General features: G+C 38.4%; 1 protein-coding gene across 1 annotated transcript in view; it reads left to right on the plus strand.

Moving 5' to 3' along the window:
• LOC124709134 (sodium channel protein para) overlaps nt 1-19,534 on the plus strand; it is an 878,324-nt gene that overhangs the window by 635,463 nt on the left and 223,327 nt on the right. Inside the window, exon 24 of the mRNA XM_047240797.1 lies at nt 16,141-16,409. Coding sequence (XP_047096753.1) covers nt 16,141-16,409 — 269 coding nt within the window. The remainder of the gene's footprint in view (nt 1-16,140; nt 16,410-19,534) is intronic.

Genomic DNA, 19,534 nt, shown 5'->3' on the forward strand with positions numbered 1-19,534 from the left:
CCAGGTGCTGACAGGTGTTTAAATTACCGAACTATCATTTTAATTAGTCACAGTTGCAAAATACTTACACAAATCCTTTGCAGAAGAATGGAAAAACTGGTAGACGTCACTCTCAGCATAGAGCAGTCTGGATTCTGGAGAAACAGAGGAATACGCAAGGCAATACTGACCCTCTGACTTCTCATAGAACATAGAGTAAGGAAAGGCAAACCTAAGTTTATAGCATTTGTAGACTTAGATAAAGCTTTTGACAGTGTTTACTGGAATACTCTCTTCCAAATTCTAAAGGTGGCAGGGGTAAAATACAGGGACGGAAAGGCTATTTACAATTTGTACAGAAACCAGATGGCAATCATAAGAGTCGAGGGGCGTGAAAGGGAAGCAGTGGTTGAGAAGGGACCGAGTTAGGGTTGTAGCTCATCTCCAATGTTATTCAATCTGTATATTGAGAAAGCAGTAAAGGAAATGAAAGAAAAATTTGGAGTGGGAATTAAAGTGTAGGGAGAAGAAATAAGAAATAAAATTTTTGAGGTTTGCCGATTACATTGTCATTGTCAGAGACAGCGAAGGCCTTGTAAGAGCATTTGTACGGAATGGACAGTGTTTTTAAAGGAGGATACAAGATGAATATCAACAAAAACTAAACGAGGATAATGGAATGTAGTCAAATTAAATCAGGTGATGCTGAGGGAATTAGATTGGAAAATGAGACACTTTAAGTAGTAGATGAGTTTTGCTATTTGGGAAGCAAAATAACTGATGATAGTCGAAGTAGGGAGGATGTAAAAGTAGACTGGCAATGGCAAGAAAAGCATTTCTGAAAAGAGAAATTTGTTAACATCAACAAAAAAAGAGTTTCTGAAGAAGAGAAATTTGTTAACATCGAGTATAGATTTAAGTGTCAGGAAGTCCTTTCAGTATTTGTACAGAGTGAACAGAGTGAAGCCATGTATGGAAGTTAAACATGGACAGTAAACAGTTTAGACAAGAAGAGAATAGAAGCTTTTGAGATGTGGTGCTACAGAAGAATCCTGAACATTAGGTGGGTAGATAACAAAACTAATGAGGAGGTGCTGAATAAAATTGGGGAAAAGAGCAATTTATTGTACAGCCAACTAGAAGCAGGGATTGGTTGGTAGGACACATTCTGAGGCATCAAGTGACCACCAATTTAGTACAGAAGGAAGGGAGGGGGATAAAAATTGTAGAGGGAGACCATGAGATGAATACAGTAAGCAGACTCAGAAGGCTGGTAGGTTGCATTAGTTACTCAGAGATAAGAGACTTGCAGAGGATAGAGTAGCAAGTGGAGAGCTGCATCAAATCAGTCTTTGGAGTGAAGACCACACAACAACAACATCTGTGACTCAACATTTCTGCTATATAGTGAGTAGGATCCATCCTTTTCTTAAACATTGTTTCAGGTTGACAGAATATGTATCAAGAAAATACTTCTCTATGTGGCTGTATCTTCTGGTGCTGGCTGCAAAAGGATGATATGTGCAACTGGGAAAAACACAGGGTTTTACAGTTTTAGAGTATAGTCAGAAAGACAGATTCATTTAACTACAAATTTGTAACTCTGATATCAGTCTGCTGTAAAAAAATATGTTGTACTCATCTCTTATGAGATTTTGGAAACCATGAGAAATAATACATATTCTGTAAGCACTGTTTGTGTGAATTGAGTGTGGTCTTTTCATTTATAAGCTCAAAATGCCTGTGTTCAGTTGAGTCCAAGTTGGATCAATGCAACATGAAAACTGAACAAAAGCTTTGGTTTTATTAAGCAGCTTTGAGATTTGTGTGCTCTAAGTGTTACACCCTATAACTGACAAGGGGAGGCCTCAAATTTGGGATCACAGATTTACTTCAAATTTTGTAGATCTATAGTAGACCATTAAAACATATTATGTGCATGTAGTAAGGTGCACTACTCTGGCAATTGCGAGAAAATTGCAAGAGAAGTTTTACACATCTATTAAGTGGCTCATATACCTGTGTGTATGTACCAGATGTTAAAATTCACGTGGGTCACGCGGTTAGCATTCAAGTTTCGAAAGTCAAACATGTATGTGGCAACAGTTCGACTCCTGCTCAGACTTAATTTTTAATCTATATTAAACTGTTGGAAGAGAGCGAAATTTTTCAAAATCTCGAGGTGTGTGTTCCCTTAAAAACTGTGAACATTCCCTGTACATGTGGGAAAACTGCATTCATTTGATGTAGTAGAAGCTGTTTCAATTTATGTTTTCTGTGTCTGTATGACAAATACCATCCTGCAACGTGTAATGTTGAGAGCACATCCAGTAAGTAATTGTACATTACTCTTGTGGTCTGGCACATTGTGACTTACTGTATAACTGAATGTCATTTGCATCACTATGTATCGAGGTTTGACTTGCGCTTTCCAAGGCTGTCCCTCATCCTGAAAATTGAATTAAAAATAGTAAATAGTCAAATAACATATAAAATTTACAACAACTTCATGAAGATGCATGTGTGTTTTTTTAATTATTTTTTATTATATTACCTCTCCAATGTCATATAAATTAAATAATGTGACAAGTGATGAAAAAATATAGTTTAAAAAATTAAAAAATATAGATTAAAACATAAGTGTTTTTTGCGGGATTCAAACCATCACCTCATTTACAACACTCTTCTACAGCACAAACCCTTACCACTTAACCACAACAACTTCTTACAGCCAGCACCTCCATACAGATATATCAGTTACATAATAGATGTGTTTAAACTTCTCTTGCAGCTTTGTTAGAATTGAAAAAGTAATGCACCTTGCTACTTGTACATTATGTTTTAAAGGCCTACTATAGGCATACAAAGTTTGAAGTAAATCCATGATCCCAAAGTTGTGGCCTCCCTTGTGAGTCAATTTATATGTGAAAGAACAAAAATTACAGTAAAAATATAAATATTGTCTTGTACTTTCAGATATATCCTCAGAAGAATGAAATCTACATAGAAGTATCTTCTATATGCCTCACAGCTCCTGAGCTTGAAAAACTGTTCAAATTGATTACCACTAATACCAATACTTTCTTAGAATGGCTCATAAAACTTTACCATACTCCCAGATATACCCCTTGTTTGTTGTACAATGAGGCAGGCAGTTAGGATCCTACCAACAAGCTTCACTTCAGTTTCTCGCCATCATATACAACCAACTTCAGGTAACCCCATATTACGAAATCCCCGTGGTTATATCACATGGATTAGTGTACTGGTTTTCAAGGTGGTGATACTATTGTTACTGCCTAAGACATAAACAAATATGTGCTTCATACTCATTGCTCATTCAGGACTTTGTACCACCTGAAATATCAATTTCTTACCATTGATTTTTTATCTCAAAATACTAAGTTTAGTGTCTTTCTACTGTCTGTATAATTTTGTCCCTGAAGGTATGGAACATATTGTATATTCATTCTACCTGAATATCCAGGAAGCAACATTTAATATACTACTTATTAATGTGGATTTCAATACATGTACTTCATTACCGAACCAGGGGGGAAAGCCAGTCACCCAAAAATCCTCAATTCATTACATCTGGCAGAACATCTTATACATCTATGTCTGTACTCCATGAGTCACCTTATGATGCATGGCATATGGTATTTCTGGTACCACTAGCATTCCCCCTCTTCCCTGTTCCTTCCGAGAATGGCACGTAGGAAGAATAACTGTTGGTAAATCTTCATGTGAGCTCTAATTTCTCTGATTTTCTCATTGTGGTCATTTTGCAAAACAAGACAGTATTATGTTACATGGCTCTTCCTGGAATTTACCATCTGAGAATTTCAATTATAAAACTCTGTTTCTAACGCAATGCGCCTCTTGCAATGTTTTCCATGGAAGACTATTTATCATCTCCGTAATGCTCTTGTGCCTACTAAATGATCTCTTGATGTGTATTTCTCTTTGTTGGATCTTCTCTGCCTTCTCTATTAACACAGCATGGCAATATACGTCCCACAGACTAATGAACAGAACTCAAGAATCAATTGAACAAGTACTTGGTAAGCCACTTCTTTCACGGATTACATTTCCTTAAGATTCTTCCAGTGAATCTCAACGTGGCATCTGTGTTTCCTATGATTTGTTTTATGTGGTCGTCATCTTACACCTGCATGACTACTCTGCAATTTACACTTTAGTGTCTGATAGAGAATTCAACAAACCACTTACACTCTTATTTCTCTACTGTTTCAGTCTCGCACAGTGCAGGGAAAAATGAACATTTAAATCTTTCCCTGCAAGCTCTGGTGTTTCTTATTTTATTACAATGATCATTTGATCATTTGTCCCTATGTAGGTAAGCATCAACAAAACATTTCAACATTCAGAAGAGAATGTTGGAAATTGAAATTTCATGGAAAGGTTTGGCTTAAATGTTCTGGATTGTACACCTAGGCTGTTATGGTAGTAACTGCTTCCAGTGGTTTGTCTCCATAGTGTAATCATACAGCTGTGGATCTTTTCATTTGTTTATGCACAGTAATAACATTTATTTATATTCACTGCTCCAATCATCAGTCCTCTGCAGGTCTTCTTGCAATTTTCTATGGTGTTGGGGTGTTGCTATCATCCTACAGACAACTGCATCATCTAAAAACATCTTCATGAAGCTTCTGATGTTGTTAAATAGCACGTTTCTATGTACTCTAAACAATAATGGTACTGCCAACCTTCCTTGGAGTGCCCCTGAAATTACCTTCCTATATGTTGATTTTTTTCCATTAAAGTCAGTGTGTTGAGTTTTGTCTGCAAGTAAGTCTGGAATCCAGTCACAAAACTGGTGGTGCAATACTTGGTAAGCTCATATTATGTTCACTGAACAACAGTGCAGAACTGTCTCAAATGCCTTCCTGATGTCAAGGAACATGACTTCAGCTTGGATTCCAGTGTCTTTAGTGCTCAGGATCTCATGGACAAACAAAGTGAGCTGAGATTTGCAAGAATTCTGTTTGCAAAATCCATGTTGGTTTTTGAAAGGAGATTTTTCATTCTCCAGAAAGTCATAAAACATGAGCCAAAAACGTACTCCTATATCTTAATGAGTAAATGTAAGTGAGTTTTCTCAGTTCTACTGAGAATAGGATAATCAGTAGTATCATTCTTGAGAACATAAGGCATACAAAATAATCAAATAATGGTAAATAAAATCTAAGAAAGTTATGAAACATTACTTTTCACAGTTTCAAAAACACTCTTTCTTACTCAGGAACCAAATAACACGTGGAATCCTTGGCATTTTTGCAATGAGATGACTATATTTGTTGTCTAATGGAAAAATACAAACCTGTATTAGGCCTATACTAACAATCTTCATTGTAATCAAAATTCTGATCCCCAGTAAAGAATGTGACTTCTATTTGTTGTTCCCTCTGCATTGCTTTATCACTGATTTCGCCCTTAACAATATTTCCATTGTTGCATCTTTAATGTGCCAATCAACTACTTTTGCCGTCAGTTCACTGCTGCCTCCTAAGTTACCTCCTCAAATATATTTTGCCTCTGCACACTGTCCGTCACACAGCCACACAGCTCATTCTGTAGCTTTACAATCTTTCCACTCAATGAATCTTCAACTGTATTGACTTTGTTGTTGACAAGATGAATATCCTCTGAAATTTTACCCATTTCTATTCTTAAATTTTCCAATTTGTTGTCAGTTATTCCCTCATTTATGCTTTTAACTTTTACCACCTTAGATTTTACATTTTCAGTATTTGATTCTACCCTTTCAGCATTTGATTTCATTTAAGATTTTACACTTGCAACATTCAAATTACATTCAGAATTTCCTCTTTTCATACTTACTGCTAAATTTTTAATAATTTAACTTAACCACACCATTTCATCTTCTGTAACTACAGTTCCCTCTCTGATTTTGGCTGTCTTCCCCAGTAGCGTTATCCACCATATACATAAACTTGATGATTGCTTTATCAAGCCAACCTCCATATCCACTGGAAAATCTGTGAATCCAAATACATTTACACTACTGGCAACAGTACTTGTCAGTCATGTTAGCTTCTGCTGCTGTGGTGCTGTCACTGAAGTCAAAGCCACTGCTGATGCTGACACTGAAGCCACTGCCGATGTCAGTGTTGAAGACCCTGATGTTGCTGTCAAAAGCCTTGGTGCTGCAAGTGAAGCCTTCGTCAATGTTGAAGTCTGTGCTGCTGCTCCTGATGCTGCATGCTCAGCAAACTTCCACACCACCATCTGTCGTCATCTCCTGGAATTTCGCTATGCATCTGACTTTCTCATGCCTAAATTTTGCTGCTGCACTTACACAGTCAACTGCTGCAAAATCTTTAGCTCCTGAACCCCCAAATGGAGAGCCAGTCTCGACAAAACTCTACGATCTGGTGAGCAAGATGTATGAGAAAAGCGAAATACCCTCAGACTTCAAGCGAAATACCCTCAGACTTCAGGAAGAATATAATAATTCCAATACCAAAGAAAGCTGGTGTTGACAGATGTGAAAATTACCGAACTATCAGTTTAATAAGTCACAGCTGCAAAAAACTAACACGAATTCTTTGCAGACGAATGGAAAAACTGGTAGAAACCGACCTCGGGGAAGATCAGTTTGGATTCCGTAGAAATGTTGGAACACGTGAGGCAATACTGACCTTACGACTTATCTTAGAAGAAAGATTAAGGAAAGGCAAACCTACGTTTCTAGCATTTGTAGACTTAGAGAAAGCTTTTGACAATGTTGACTGGAATACTCTCTTTCAAATTCTAAAGGTGGCAGGGATAAAATACAGGGGGCAAAAGGCTATTTACAATTTATACAGAAACCAGATGGCAGTTACAAGAGTTGAGGGGCACGAAAGGGAAGCAGTGGTTGGGAAGGGAGTGAGACAGGGTTGTAGCCTCTCCCCGATGTTATTCAATCTGCATATTGAGCAAGCAGTAAAGGAAACAAAAGAAAAATTCGGAGTAGATATTAAAATCCATGGAGAAGAAATAAAAACTTTGAGGTTCGCCGATGACATTGTAATTCTGTCAGAGACAGCAAAAGACTTGGAAGAGCAGTTGAATGGAATGGACAGTGTCTTGAAAGGAGGATATAAGATGAACATCAACAAAAGCAAAATGAGGATAATGGGATGTAGTCGAATTAAATCAGGTGATGCTGAGGGAATTAGATTAGGAAATGAGACACTTAAAGTAGTAAAAGAGTTCTGCTATTTGAGGAGCAAAATAACTGATGATGGTTGAAGTAGAGAGGGTATAAAATGTAGATGGGCAATGGCAAGGAAAGCGTTTCTGAAGAAGAGAAATTTGTTAACATCGAGTATAGATTTAAGTGTCAGGAAGTCGTTTCTGAAAGTATTTGTATGGAGTGTAGCCATGTATGGAAGTGAAACATGGATGATAAATAGTTCATTCATTCATTTATTGAGCATCCATTTTATCATATACAATGATATAGGAGTTGTCATGTTACGTTATATGAGTTTCTAATTATACAGTAAATTCGTAACATAGGTCTAAGGTGGTAAAACATATATAAATATATATCTCATGCAGCGTATAGTACATAATAACAAACCAAACAATAATTAATTATTTATAGTGCATACTATTTCATACATTTGTTTTTCAGATATGACTTATCGTTGTCATTGACCACTCTAGTAGAGAATGACAGAAGAAACAATAATTAATTAATTATAGTGTGTACAGGCAGACTATTTTCAGGCAGACTATTTTCATACATTTGTTCAAATATGAATTATCATTATCATTGACCACTATGTCACTATGTTCTGAAAATCCATGTACTCTGTAATGCTGTAAAAACATTCTCTGTTTTGTGTGTTTCTTTGTGGAAATCATTCCTGTATCTTGTTGGGTAGTCATGTCACTCACTATTTAAAGAAGAAAATTGGGGGTGTGATTTGTAAAAGCAGATACTTTCATAGATATATAAAGATGGAAGTGACATTATTTGAAATTCTTTGAAAATTTCCCTGCAGGGCTCTCTTGGTGCACCCCCTTTCATTATTCTTATTGCTCGTTTTTGAATAATGAATGACCGGTTTGCCAGACTTGAATTACCCCAAAATCAGACACCATACCGCAATAGACTATGCATAAGAGCATAATAAGCACATTTTACTGTTTTTTCACTGCAGCAGTTTTTCAGCATGCTGAGTATATAGCAGCATTTACTTAGCTTTTTATTGAGCATTTCAATATGTTTATCCCACTTTTGATGCTCGTCTAACCAGATACCTAAAAATTTTGTGTTTGAAGTTTGTAAAATCTTCTGTTCACCAAGTTTCAAAACTATATTGGGCTTTACTTTATTCGATACATGGCTGAAATTCATCCATACTGTTTTTTTTCTCATTTTACAAATAAACAGTTATCTCTAAACCATTTTCCTGCTTCTTCTTTTGTTATTTCTACTTTGTGTTGCAAGTCAGTCTCATTTTGAGCTTTAATAAAAAGACTTGTATCGTCTGCATACAATACAGCTTTAGCTAGTGTTAAACAGCTTGGTAGGTCATTTATGAAAATCAAGAACAAGAGGGGTCCTAGCAGAGAACCTTGTGGCACTCCATTACTAACTTTCTTATATTCTGAAAAGTAAGAGGTTCCTTCATGAACTGTTTCTACTTTCTGGTATCTGTCTGACAGGTATGATTTAAACCAGCTGTGAACAGTACCATGTACACCATAGCAATATAGTTTCTCAAGCAATAATTCATGATGAATAACATCAAATGCCTTTGATAAATCTAAAAACACCTCACAGTTTACTTCATTATGATCTATAGAGATCAGGAGAAGATTCAGGAAATTATATACAGCTGTTTCAGTTGACCTATTTTTTCTGAAGCCATTTTGCTCACTGACTAATATTCCACTTGTGTTCAGGAAAGCGGAGAGTCTTTCATGCATTATTCTTTCAATAACTTTTGAGAAGCAGTATATCAAGGAGATGGGTCTGAAGTTTTTTACATCATGACGATCACCATTTTTATATAATGGTTTGTTATTGACAGCTTTAGTTCTTTAGGGAAAGTGCCAGTGCTGAAAGAGGCATTAATTATGTCTACAGGGGGACGAGCAATATTTATGCTGTGTTTAAGTACTTTATCTGGAATGCCATAAGTGCCACAAGACAATTTATTTTTTAGTTTGTTGATTGCATTCTTAACTTCTTGTACGCTTACAGGGTATAAGAACATAGTTTTAGGATTTGTGGAGATGTTATGTTTAATCTTTTAATCTTTGTTTGTCTTTGGGTTTTTATGAGGCTTTGTAGAATACTTGCATAATGAAGGCTGAATATATTGGCAATACGTAAAGGATCATTTATAGTTTTGTCCTCACTTTTAATAACAAAGCTGCTGTCTCTTACTTTATTTCTGCCTACAGTTGTATTTATCACAATCCAAACTGATTTCATTTTCTTGTTACCCTTGCTTCTACTGATGTATGAGTCATTATGTAGCTTTTTTGCTGCATTAATGACTTTCCTGTACAATTTTCTGTAACAGGTGACATACTGTTTCAGAGCTAGATTTAGCCTGGCTGATTTACTTAGCTTTCTAAGTCGCTCTCCAGATTTCCGTATCCCCTGTGTTACCCAAGTATTAGGCTTGCTTTTTATTTTAATTTTGTTAAGAGGGAATGCAATTTCTTAGTTATGTTTATAACAAGTTAAAAATGACTCGAATTTCATATCCACGGTGTCGAGTTTGTCTAAATCCCAATCTGAGTTTTTTAATAAATTATTAAAAACCCTGATATTGACCTCATTGATACATCTTCTGTAGATATATTTCTCACAAATTCTAGCATTTGTGCCCAGTACATTATTTATATAGAGTCTTATTGCTTTGTGGTCCGAGAACACTGTGTCAGTTACTTCAATAACATGATCTAGCTTTTGCAAGAAAGAAAATATTTGATGTATTATCATTTCAGAGTGTTTTCCATATCTAGTGCATTCATGGACAGATGGTGCTAAATTTTGTGAATATAACAAATTGTTTAGTTTTGATACTTTTTGACAGTTCATTTTAAAGTTGACATTGAAATCACCAAGTACAATAATGCTCTCTGTAAAATGTCTTAATTCACTAAAAAGTCTTTCAACACTGTCTAAAAACATTGTAAAGTTCCCTTATGGGGAACGATATATGCACACAATAATTATTTTGGGTTCTATAAGTTTGCACATACTGTATTCGAGCTCTTTTTCAATGTGTTTTATCTTACTGAGTTTAATTTCTTTACATTCAATTCCTTGCTTCACATATATACATGTTCTTCCCCCTTTAAAATTCTCTCTACAAGAGCTACTGATCATTTCAGATCCTGTTATTCTGGCTGTACAAGTTTGGTTTTCTTTTAGCCAGTGCTCACTTATACATAAAACTGAAATATCCTTTAATTGATCCATCAAAAGCACATCTAGTTCAGCAATCTTATTAATTAGACCTTGGACATTTTGATAAAATATAGTTAATGATATGTTGTCTTTCAAATCCCTCACACTGCTCACCTTGTTGTTTGGTTGCTGCTTGTCTTGAATAAAAAATCCTTCAGATGGCCTGGTGGAGACACTCTTCTTTTGCTCAAGGGGCGGGTGGTTTCTAAAGCTTCTGGAGGTGTAGTAGATACTGTCGTTGTTGATACTGCTGGTATAGCCTGTTCCATTTCTGATGACAATTTTTGTGTTGCAAGTTTGGACAAGAAGAGAATAGAAGCTTTTAAAATGTGGTGCTACAGAAGGATGCTGAAGGTTAGATGGGTAGATCACATAACTAATGAGGAGGGATGAGGTGCATTCAAGTTCTAAGGCCTCCGATTTTTTTTCTCCGGACTGGAAAGAGATAGAAACATGCGCATTGTTTTAAAATGAGGCGGCATTCATTGTCCATACATCTGAAAGATGGCAGCACCGTATGGCAGATGGAATTTTACCGCCAGCGGCGAGAATGAGAACTGTTTTAAATACTTAAAATGGCGACGTTTTCCTTACTTGAACAGCGTGCAATCATTCGTTTTCTGAATTTGCGTGGTGTGAAACCAATTGAAATTCATCGACAGTTGAAGGAGACATGTGGTGATGGAGTTATGGATGTGTCGAAAGTGCGTTCGTGGGTGCGACAGTTTAATGAAGGCAGAACATCGTGTGACAACAAACCGAAACAACCTCGGGCTCGCACAAGCCGGTCTGACGACATGATCGTGAAAGTGGAGAGAATTGTTTTGGGGGATCGCCGAATGACTGTTGAACAGATCGCCTCCAGAGTTGGCATTTCTGTGGCTTCTGTGCTCACAATCCTGCATGACGACCTGAAAATGCGAAAAGTGTCATCCAGGTGGGTGCCACGAATGCTGACGGACGACTACATGGCTGCCCGTGTGGCATGTTGCCAAGCAATGTTGACGTGCAACGACAGCATGAATGGAACTTTCTTTTCGTCGGTTGTGACAATGCATGAGACAAGGATGCCATTTTTCAATCCAGAAACAAAGCGCCAGTCAGCTCAATGGAAGCACACAGATTCACCGCCACCAAAAAAATTTCGGGTAACCGTCAGTGTCCATGTTCTGGGACAGCGAGGGCATAATCCTTACCCATTGCATTCCAAAGGGCACTATGGTAACAGGTGCATCCTACGAAAATGTTTTGCAGAACAAATTCCTTCCTGCACTGCAACAAAAACGTCCGGGAAGGACTGCGCGTGTGCTGTTTCACCAAGACAACGCACCCGCGCATTGAGCTAACGTTACGCAACAGTTTCTTCGTGATAACAACTTTGAAGTGATTCCTCATGGTCCCTACTCACTTGACCTGGCTCCTAGTGACTTTTGGCTTTTTCCAACAATGAAAGACACTCTCCGTGGCTGCACATTCACCAGCCGTGCTGCTATTGCCTCAGCGATTATCCAGTGGTCAAAACAGACTCCTAAAGAAGCCTTCGCCGCTGCCATGGAATCATAGCGTCAGCATTGTGAAAAATGTGTACGTCTGCAGGGCGATTACGTCGAGAAGTAACACCAGTTTCATTGATATCGGGTGATTAGTTAATTAGAAAAAAAATCGGAGGCCTTAGAACTTGAATGCACCTCGTATTGAATAGAATTGGGGAGAAGAGGAGTTTGTGGCACAACTTGCCAAGAAGAAGGGACCGGTTGGTAGGACATGTTTTGAGGCATCAGGGGATTACAAATTTAGCATTGGAGGGCAGCGTAGAGGGTAAAAATCATAGAGGGAGACCAAGAGATGAATACACTAAACAGATTCAGAAGGATGTAGGTTGCAGTAAGTACTGGGAGATGAAGAAGCTTGCACAGGATAGAGTAGCATGGAGAGCTGCATCAAACCAGTCTCAGGACTGAACACCACCACAACAACAACAACATTAGGACTTCACTGACAGTTCTCATTATAATCAGAATCCTGATCTCTAGTAAAAAATGTAATTTGTATTTGCTGTTCCCTCTGCAGTGCTTTATCACTGACTTCACCCTTAATTATATTTCTATTTGCAGCATCTTTAATGTGCCAATCTACTTTTAATTCATGATCATGCAGTATAAATTACGTAAGTTTTGGCATGTACGCAAAGTTATTTGAAATATTTTTAAAAAAAGTGTGAAAATTGTTGTATTCTTTGAAATAATTGTTTAGACTTAATAATCTGATGATTTATTAAACCAGTAAAAACACATGCCTACTGTATTTACTCGAATATAAGCCGCACTTTTTTTCCGGTTTTTGTAATCCAAAAACCCACCTGCGGCTTAGAAATTAGAATCGAGTAACTTCTGCCATCGAATATATGCAGTGCTACACAGGCATGCTTAGCAGGCACAAAGATATATACAGGCGCCTAAACCTCTGCGTCAGTAAATAAATTAAAAGAAAAGGTAGAAGAATGCAAACATTATGCCATGTATTCTTTCGTGTTTGCTGCTATCTCATTTAAATCCTGTCTGCTTAATGAACTATGAAACTGGAGTGAGACAACAGCAAACGCGGAAGAATATACGTATCGTGTCATGTTTATATTCATATTATTCTTATGCTGAATAGTGATACAGTCAGAAATGAAGCACGGCAACTGACTAGATTTTTAAATCTAAGATTAATCTAATTTATGTGCAGAATATAATGCACTAAAGAGGCGTGTGCAAAGATTTTCAAACGGAGAAAAATTTTTGCTAAACTCTCATTCAGAACATCTATCATACGCAGTCTATTATTTGATTCTTGTTGGTCATTATCAAAGAAAGCAGCAGTGTAAGTGACAACAAATAGCAGTCTCTTGCCATTGTTTCGCTAATGAGACAATCCCTCTCTTTTTTTTTTTTTTAATGTAAGCCGTGGTAGCGCGCACAAAAGCCGTGATCGGCGACAGGTCGTAAACTCTTATTGTCAGAATTCAACAAACAATGCATGACACACTACAATAATGCATTTTCAGCAAAGAGAATGGCACTTATCAGATCAAGGCAAAATAAGCAATCGATTCAAACCAGACGAAGCAGGTGAAAAAGGAAGAGTACCCGTTTAAATACGGATGGAGCGCCTGACACATAACAGTGGCTACTTGGTAAAGCTTACCTCTTAAGCTTACGATTCGGACCAAACTACTGTAGCTGTATCTTCATCCATTCAACCCCAATTGTGTCTCATGTTACAATGGACCAACTTTGTTTCGATTTGGAAGTGCGGTCTAAAACTTTTCTCTCCCCTTGAATTTCGAGTCTCAAATTTCAGGTGCGGCTTAGATTTGGGAAAATTTTTATTTCCTCCATTTCGAGTCTCATTTTTCAGGTGTGGCTTAGGTGCGAGTGCAGCTTAGATTCGAGTAAATACGGTAATTAAAAAATGGCCCTACTAATATGTGTATAAGCATGAAATAAATTAACAATAATAATCAGTTGCAGTAAATGTTACACACTTGTATATTTACTAGTAAGTAGTACCAGATTCTCTTATACCAACTAAACATTAATGGTTTGTGAAATACCAAGTTCTTTTTTACTAAGCTGCACACTAAATAATTGCCAGCTCACAAATGGACAAAATTCAGTATAATGATTAACACAGCTAAACTTGCATAATCATTAATAGAACCAGGAATAATTCCAAAATTTCATCGAAAATAATTCAGAGGTTAATGCTGCTTATTGCCTAACAGTAATGAAATGTTTGAGACCCAACTGGCTCTCAGATTGTAATTCCCTTTCAGCTCATAATTGTTGTAAGAATGAACAGATTTTCAGGAATTTGCTTGGCCACTTGCCTCAGAAAATTTATTATTTTACCAGTTCTATCCACACTAACAGCTCATCAACAGACAAGTTATCTCTACGCCCACCTGTAACAGAATGACAGCTCAATGCATCATGACTGCTTGAACAGAAGGCATCAGAGCGACCATTCGAGCTCCCTTGTAAGCACTCGGTATCCTTGCCAAATTTTACAATGATCACAAAAATGCCTAAAATGGACTACAATTTAAAATACTGCACATACAATTCACGAACAAAAGACAAATGTTTAAAAAAAGGATCTTTGTCTGCTCGTCCTCTCAGACCATACACTCTGTCTTATATCTAATATTTTATACACAATTAATTAACCCTTGAAATTTGCACACACACTCTCAATATTGATGATAAAGAAATTGTTATTAACATATGATAAACAGTAAAAATGGTCTACTTAATATACATGTGTCTTGGTGCTCTAATCAACAGTTGTTTTAGTTTTTATGTACATGATACTGCTTTCAAATGATTAGTGTCTTTATTATAGATGAAATAGCATTTGATCTGTTAAATGGAAGTTTATTGATAAACTATAGATGTGATATGTGGTCAAATAGGGAAAGATGCAAGGGATGTTATGCTGTGTTCATTTCATGTACAAGTTTGAAGAATACAACGTTCTGATACATGTGCATGATTAAGAAGACATAAAACATTGTAGAATTCAATAAATAAACTATGTATGGATGTGTGCCTTTCAGTGATGGTAGCTAGCATTCTTGGCTATTACGAGTTATTAATTTAGAATGGTTGTGTAATATTATTTGTTTATAGTTTTGATGTATCTCCTGCAGTTTTTAATTACACTTGACATTAAAGTTTCAGTACATGCACCTCAGTGCCAAGATTATGCTGATGGGATTGATTTTGAGGTGTGATGAAGCTGTGAGTTGCACAGTAATTTTGAAGTATTATTTAGTCGCACTATCTGCTATATTGCAGAATCTGCCACTTTTCTCATATCAGTTGAATTCATCCTTACCATCAAAAACTCTAACCAACAACTCCTCTCCAGGAGCCTAGGAAAACCACCATTTAATGTTGTGGCTCACTTCTGCTTGTGGCTTGCCACCAGCCACAGTTGCCCGGCCCTTTCTTGGTCTGCACAACCAAATGCTGAACTTAAACTTTCAATAATTCTTCCACAGTGACATCTCACCAGCATGTCTGTTAACTTGTAGACTGTGAACACAGAGTCACAGTATATGAGATGGGCATAGTTTTTTACATCGACTGTGTATTCTCATCTAAAATTCAATATAGAGCTCCATACTGGGGAACAGTCATTAGTTTTTCTGAAAGCAGCAGATTTTGTGGAAGATATTATTTCATGGCAATTTCCATAAAAATAAATGAAAACAAATGCTTTTGTTCTGCACTACACAAATACAGTTGTTCTAATAGTTAAACAATGGGAAGTCCCTGATGGAATAACAACAAAATAAAATGGATTTATTGCTACTCATCACACTGAGGGGGCATTGAGTTGCAGTGATCTTTTTTTTTCATGCCTTTGATGACTCAAGGCCTCCTGTATATGGTGAGTAGCAATCTGTCTCTTTCATTTTCTTTTAATAGTTACCATTGTATGTGTAAACTATTTACTCTAGTAATGGATTCTATAATTTTACACAAATCTGTTAAATATCATGATAGTGACAATGTACACTAATATTTCTGTAAGCCTTTTCTGTAGCTCTTTTCACTCCCCCAATTCCATAGGTGCCACAAGCTTAAAAGTTTCATTTACAGAACTCAGTTGTAATGAATATGTTTTACTTTTAGATCTTGAAGAAGAAGGTGAAGGGGAAGAAGGTCTTCTTGAAGAAGATATGGCACTCGAAGCTGGCTCAGAAGATGCAGCAGGGCAAGAATACCCGTCCGACTGTTTTCCAGAGCCTTGTTATAAGCGTTTCCCATTCCTTGCTGGTGACGATGATGCACCATTTTGGCAAGGTTGGGCAAACCTTCGTTTGAAGACCTTCCAGCTAATTGAGAACAAATATTTTGAGACAGCTGTCATCACTATGATTCTGCTCAGCAGTCTGGCATTGGTATGTGTAATAATTTAATTGATAATTTATTTATTATTTATCCTTCCTTAAACATTTGTATGCAATCAATGTCTTCATTGGCATTGTATAAGAGCTTTTATAAAGTATTTAATTGGATAGATAAAACGTCTACTCACTAAGTGGTGGCAGAACACACACATAAAAGATTGTTGTGATTGGCAAGCTTTTGGAGCCAGTGGCCCGTTCTTCAGGCAGAAGGGTTGAAGGGGAAGGAAGAAGGGTGAAGGAAAAGGACTGGAGAGGTCTAGGAAAAGGGGTAGATTTTAAGAAAGTCACCCAGAACTGCAGGTCAGGTGAGACATACCATAAAGGGGTTGTTTTGGGGGAGGAGACCAGCCAGTGAGGTCATCGTTCTCATCAGATTAGGGAAGGACGGAGAAGGAAGTCGGCCATGCCCTGTCAAAGAAACCATCCCGGCATTTGCCTGGAGCAATTTAGGGAAATAACGTAAAACCTAAATCAGGATGGCAGGCCACAGGATTAAACCATTGTCCTCTCGAATGCAAGTCCAGTGTGCTAACCACTGCACCACCTCGCTTGGTAACCATACAGGATGAGAAGGAAAGACTGATTGACTGTTATGCAGTAATCTCTGTTTCTTTATAGTATATGTATACCATGGAGGTTCCCTCCTATTATGAACTGTTCTGTATATCTATCCAGTGCATGGTCAATTATTCTTTTAAACTCGAGCCATAGTTCCGCCTCTACATGCTCCTGCTGAAAGTTTTGAGTTCTTCATTGAGATATGATACTATTTCCATCATGAATGGGGTTCCTAACTATCTGTTCTACGTAGTTTTCAGCGAAGTTATTTAGTAATGTTTCATAGGATGTCATATCGTGCCCAACACTAACAAAACTGCAATTTTCCCAATTAATTGTTGGATGATTTAAGTCTCCATTAATGATTACAGTATAACTGAGCTTTTCTCTAAAGTTTTTAGTTATATCTGGAGAGGAGTCTTGTTGGTGATAGAAGGAGCAAATTATCATTTTATGCCCACCCCTGATACTGAGTCTTGACCAAACAATCTCACATACAGCTTCAGTTTCTATCTCGATGGATTTGAGTTTCTTGTCTTCTGCAACAAATACAGCATTTGCCTATCCTTTCAATATACACTTAAATTTTCCCCTAAAATCTCACTGCTATGAATTTCAGGTTTCAACCAGCTTTCTGTACCTAGAATTAGAACTACACTGCTTTTCACGAGTACGTCAAACTCTGGCACTTTGTTGTGATTGCTTGGGCAATTTACCGTTAGGATTTTATACTCTCATCTGTGGAAGGCATTACTTTCGATCATACACTGATATTCCTGGGTTTTGTACAGCTATTTGTAGGCAGCCCGGTGGTCCCGGTCGCCTACGGTGGACTGGAGGCCGAGCGGTGACCTCTCCAGTTGTCAGGATGTTAGGAAATAACTGTGGACGCGTCATAAACGCCAAAGAAACGTTATTAATTCATAACACCTTTATTCCTGCCGAGTACAATGTGGCTTGGGGATATCAACGACCATCCTGAGTCCTCGTAGCGATGACAACAGCTCTGGGCCGCACAGTCTTGCTAGCGCGCCGCGTGCTGTGATGTAGCGAAGGAATGTCCTTTCTTTGTACTTCGGCCGCGTGTGGGTGGTGGCACCCGGCTGGCTGGCCGGCTCGGCTGCAGACAGCAAGCCGCTGCATGTAGGAGGCTCCGGGTTGGAGTCCCGGCGCTGTCGACGCGAGAGGCGTTCTCGTAGTGCAGAGTGTACTCTATCCCACCCCGTCTTCTTTCCTGCTCCTCCTGGTGGCTCGGCCGCGGTGGACGCGTGGAACGGGCTGCAGTCCCCCAGCATCGTCAGCGCACCCGGTTGTGACGGCGGATGCACAGGGCCTAGGCCCCTCACGATCTCGACGACAGCTCACTGATGTGGTCAGCATTGGCGGCGAGCAAGTCTGCTGCAAAGTCTGCTAATCCTGGGTTGATGATTGACAGCGGCAGCAGAGAGGACCAGAGCTGGTACTGTCCCCTCACGTCTGTTGCTGGATGGGCCGCCCTAACTGCAACATCTCCTTAATAAAAGTTAACATGTCAATCACCGAGCTGAGCGCTACGCAGCGACCCAGTACACATCTAACTGCAAGTCTAACTGCGAGTGCCCTGTTGCTATCAAAGTTGGTGTATTTAAAGGAAGCACGAGCAACATCCTGACATCATGCTCGTTTGTAATGAACATATTCGTTCCACTTATACTGCTGATTCATCTGTCATACTCGCCCCTTAGGTGTTCTTGCGACAGAGTTATGTGTTGTTACGGCAGACTTACGCGAAGTTGTGAAATGTGGTACTGCTGACGCTATATCTCTGTCTTGCTCTCTACGAAAGTCTCCGTCTAACACAAACCCGCGTGCTAAGCAATTCTCTCTCGCCTGTTGTGTGTAACCAGGCCATTGCCCTTGCATGATGACACATTCCGATATATGTGCAATCCTCTTACCTCTTAGCTAACATACTGCCTCTGGCTCTCGGCATAGGCAATGAAACTTCGACAATATTCCATGTTTCCAACTCTTTACTATTCCGCGACACTACATATTGTTATCTGGATTGGATTGTGAGTTGACTAATGTAAAAGCCCTTGTGTGCACTCCATACACAGTCAGCTACCTGAGTAGCAGCCTCTGATGTGTAGTGCACAGCTGATCCTTTTGGAGGACCCTACAGGTCTCAACGCCATAGTCCATGTCCAGGAAGTCACAACTTAGCTTGTAACAGAACCTTCAAAGTCTTTGGTTCAGTCCTTCCAGTCAACTCAGAACCAAAGGTCTATGATCAGTTCTGTGGACAGTCCTGCAGATTGTGAGCTTTGTTGAAATTCCATGCACAAGACTGGTCTTCTCAACCACTTGCCAGAATGACTCAAGTATCACATCTGAGCGCAGACGACAGGTATCATTTTTTCCAACATCAACCACAATCTGCAGTTGGTTGCACTCTTGTTTCCTGAGTAGCTGCTGGAAGAACATGTTCAACATGGTGAATGAGCCACCAGGCATACACACCGAGTGCTTCTGTTGCCTTTCCTGTCTCTTGCTGCCATTTCCCTGAAGAGTACCAT

The sequence above is a fragment of the Schistocerca piceifrons genome, chromosome 7, assembly GCF_021461385.2.
Source record: "Schistocerca piceifrons isolate TAMUIC-IGC-003096 chromosome 7, iqSchPice1.1, whole genome shotgun sequence".
NCBI lineage: Eukaryota > Metazoa > Arthropoda > Insecta > Orthoptera > Acrididae > Schistocerca > Schistocerca piceifrons.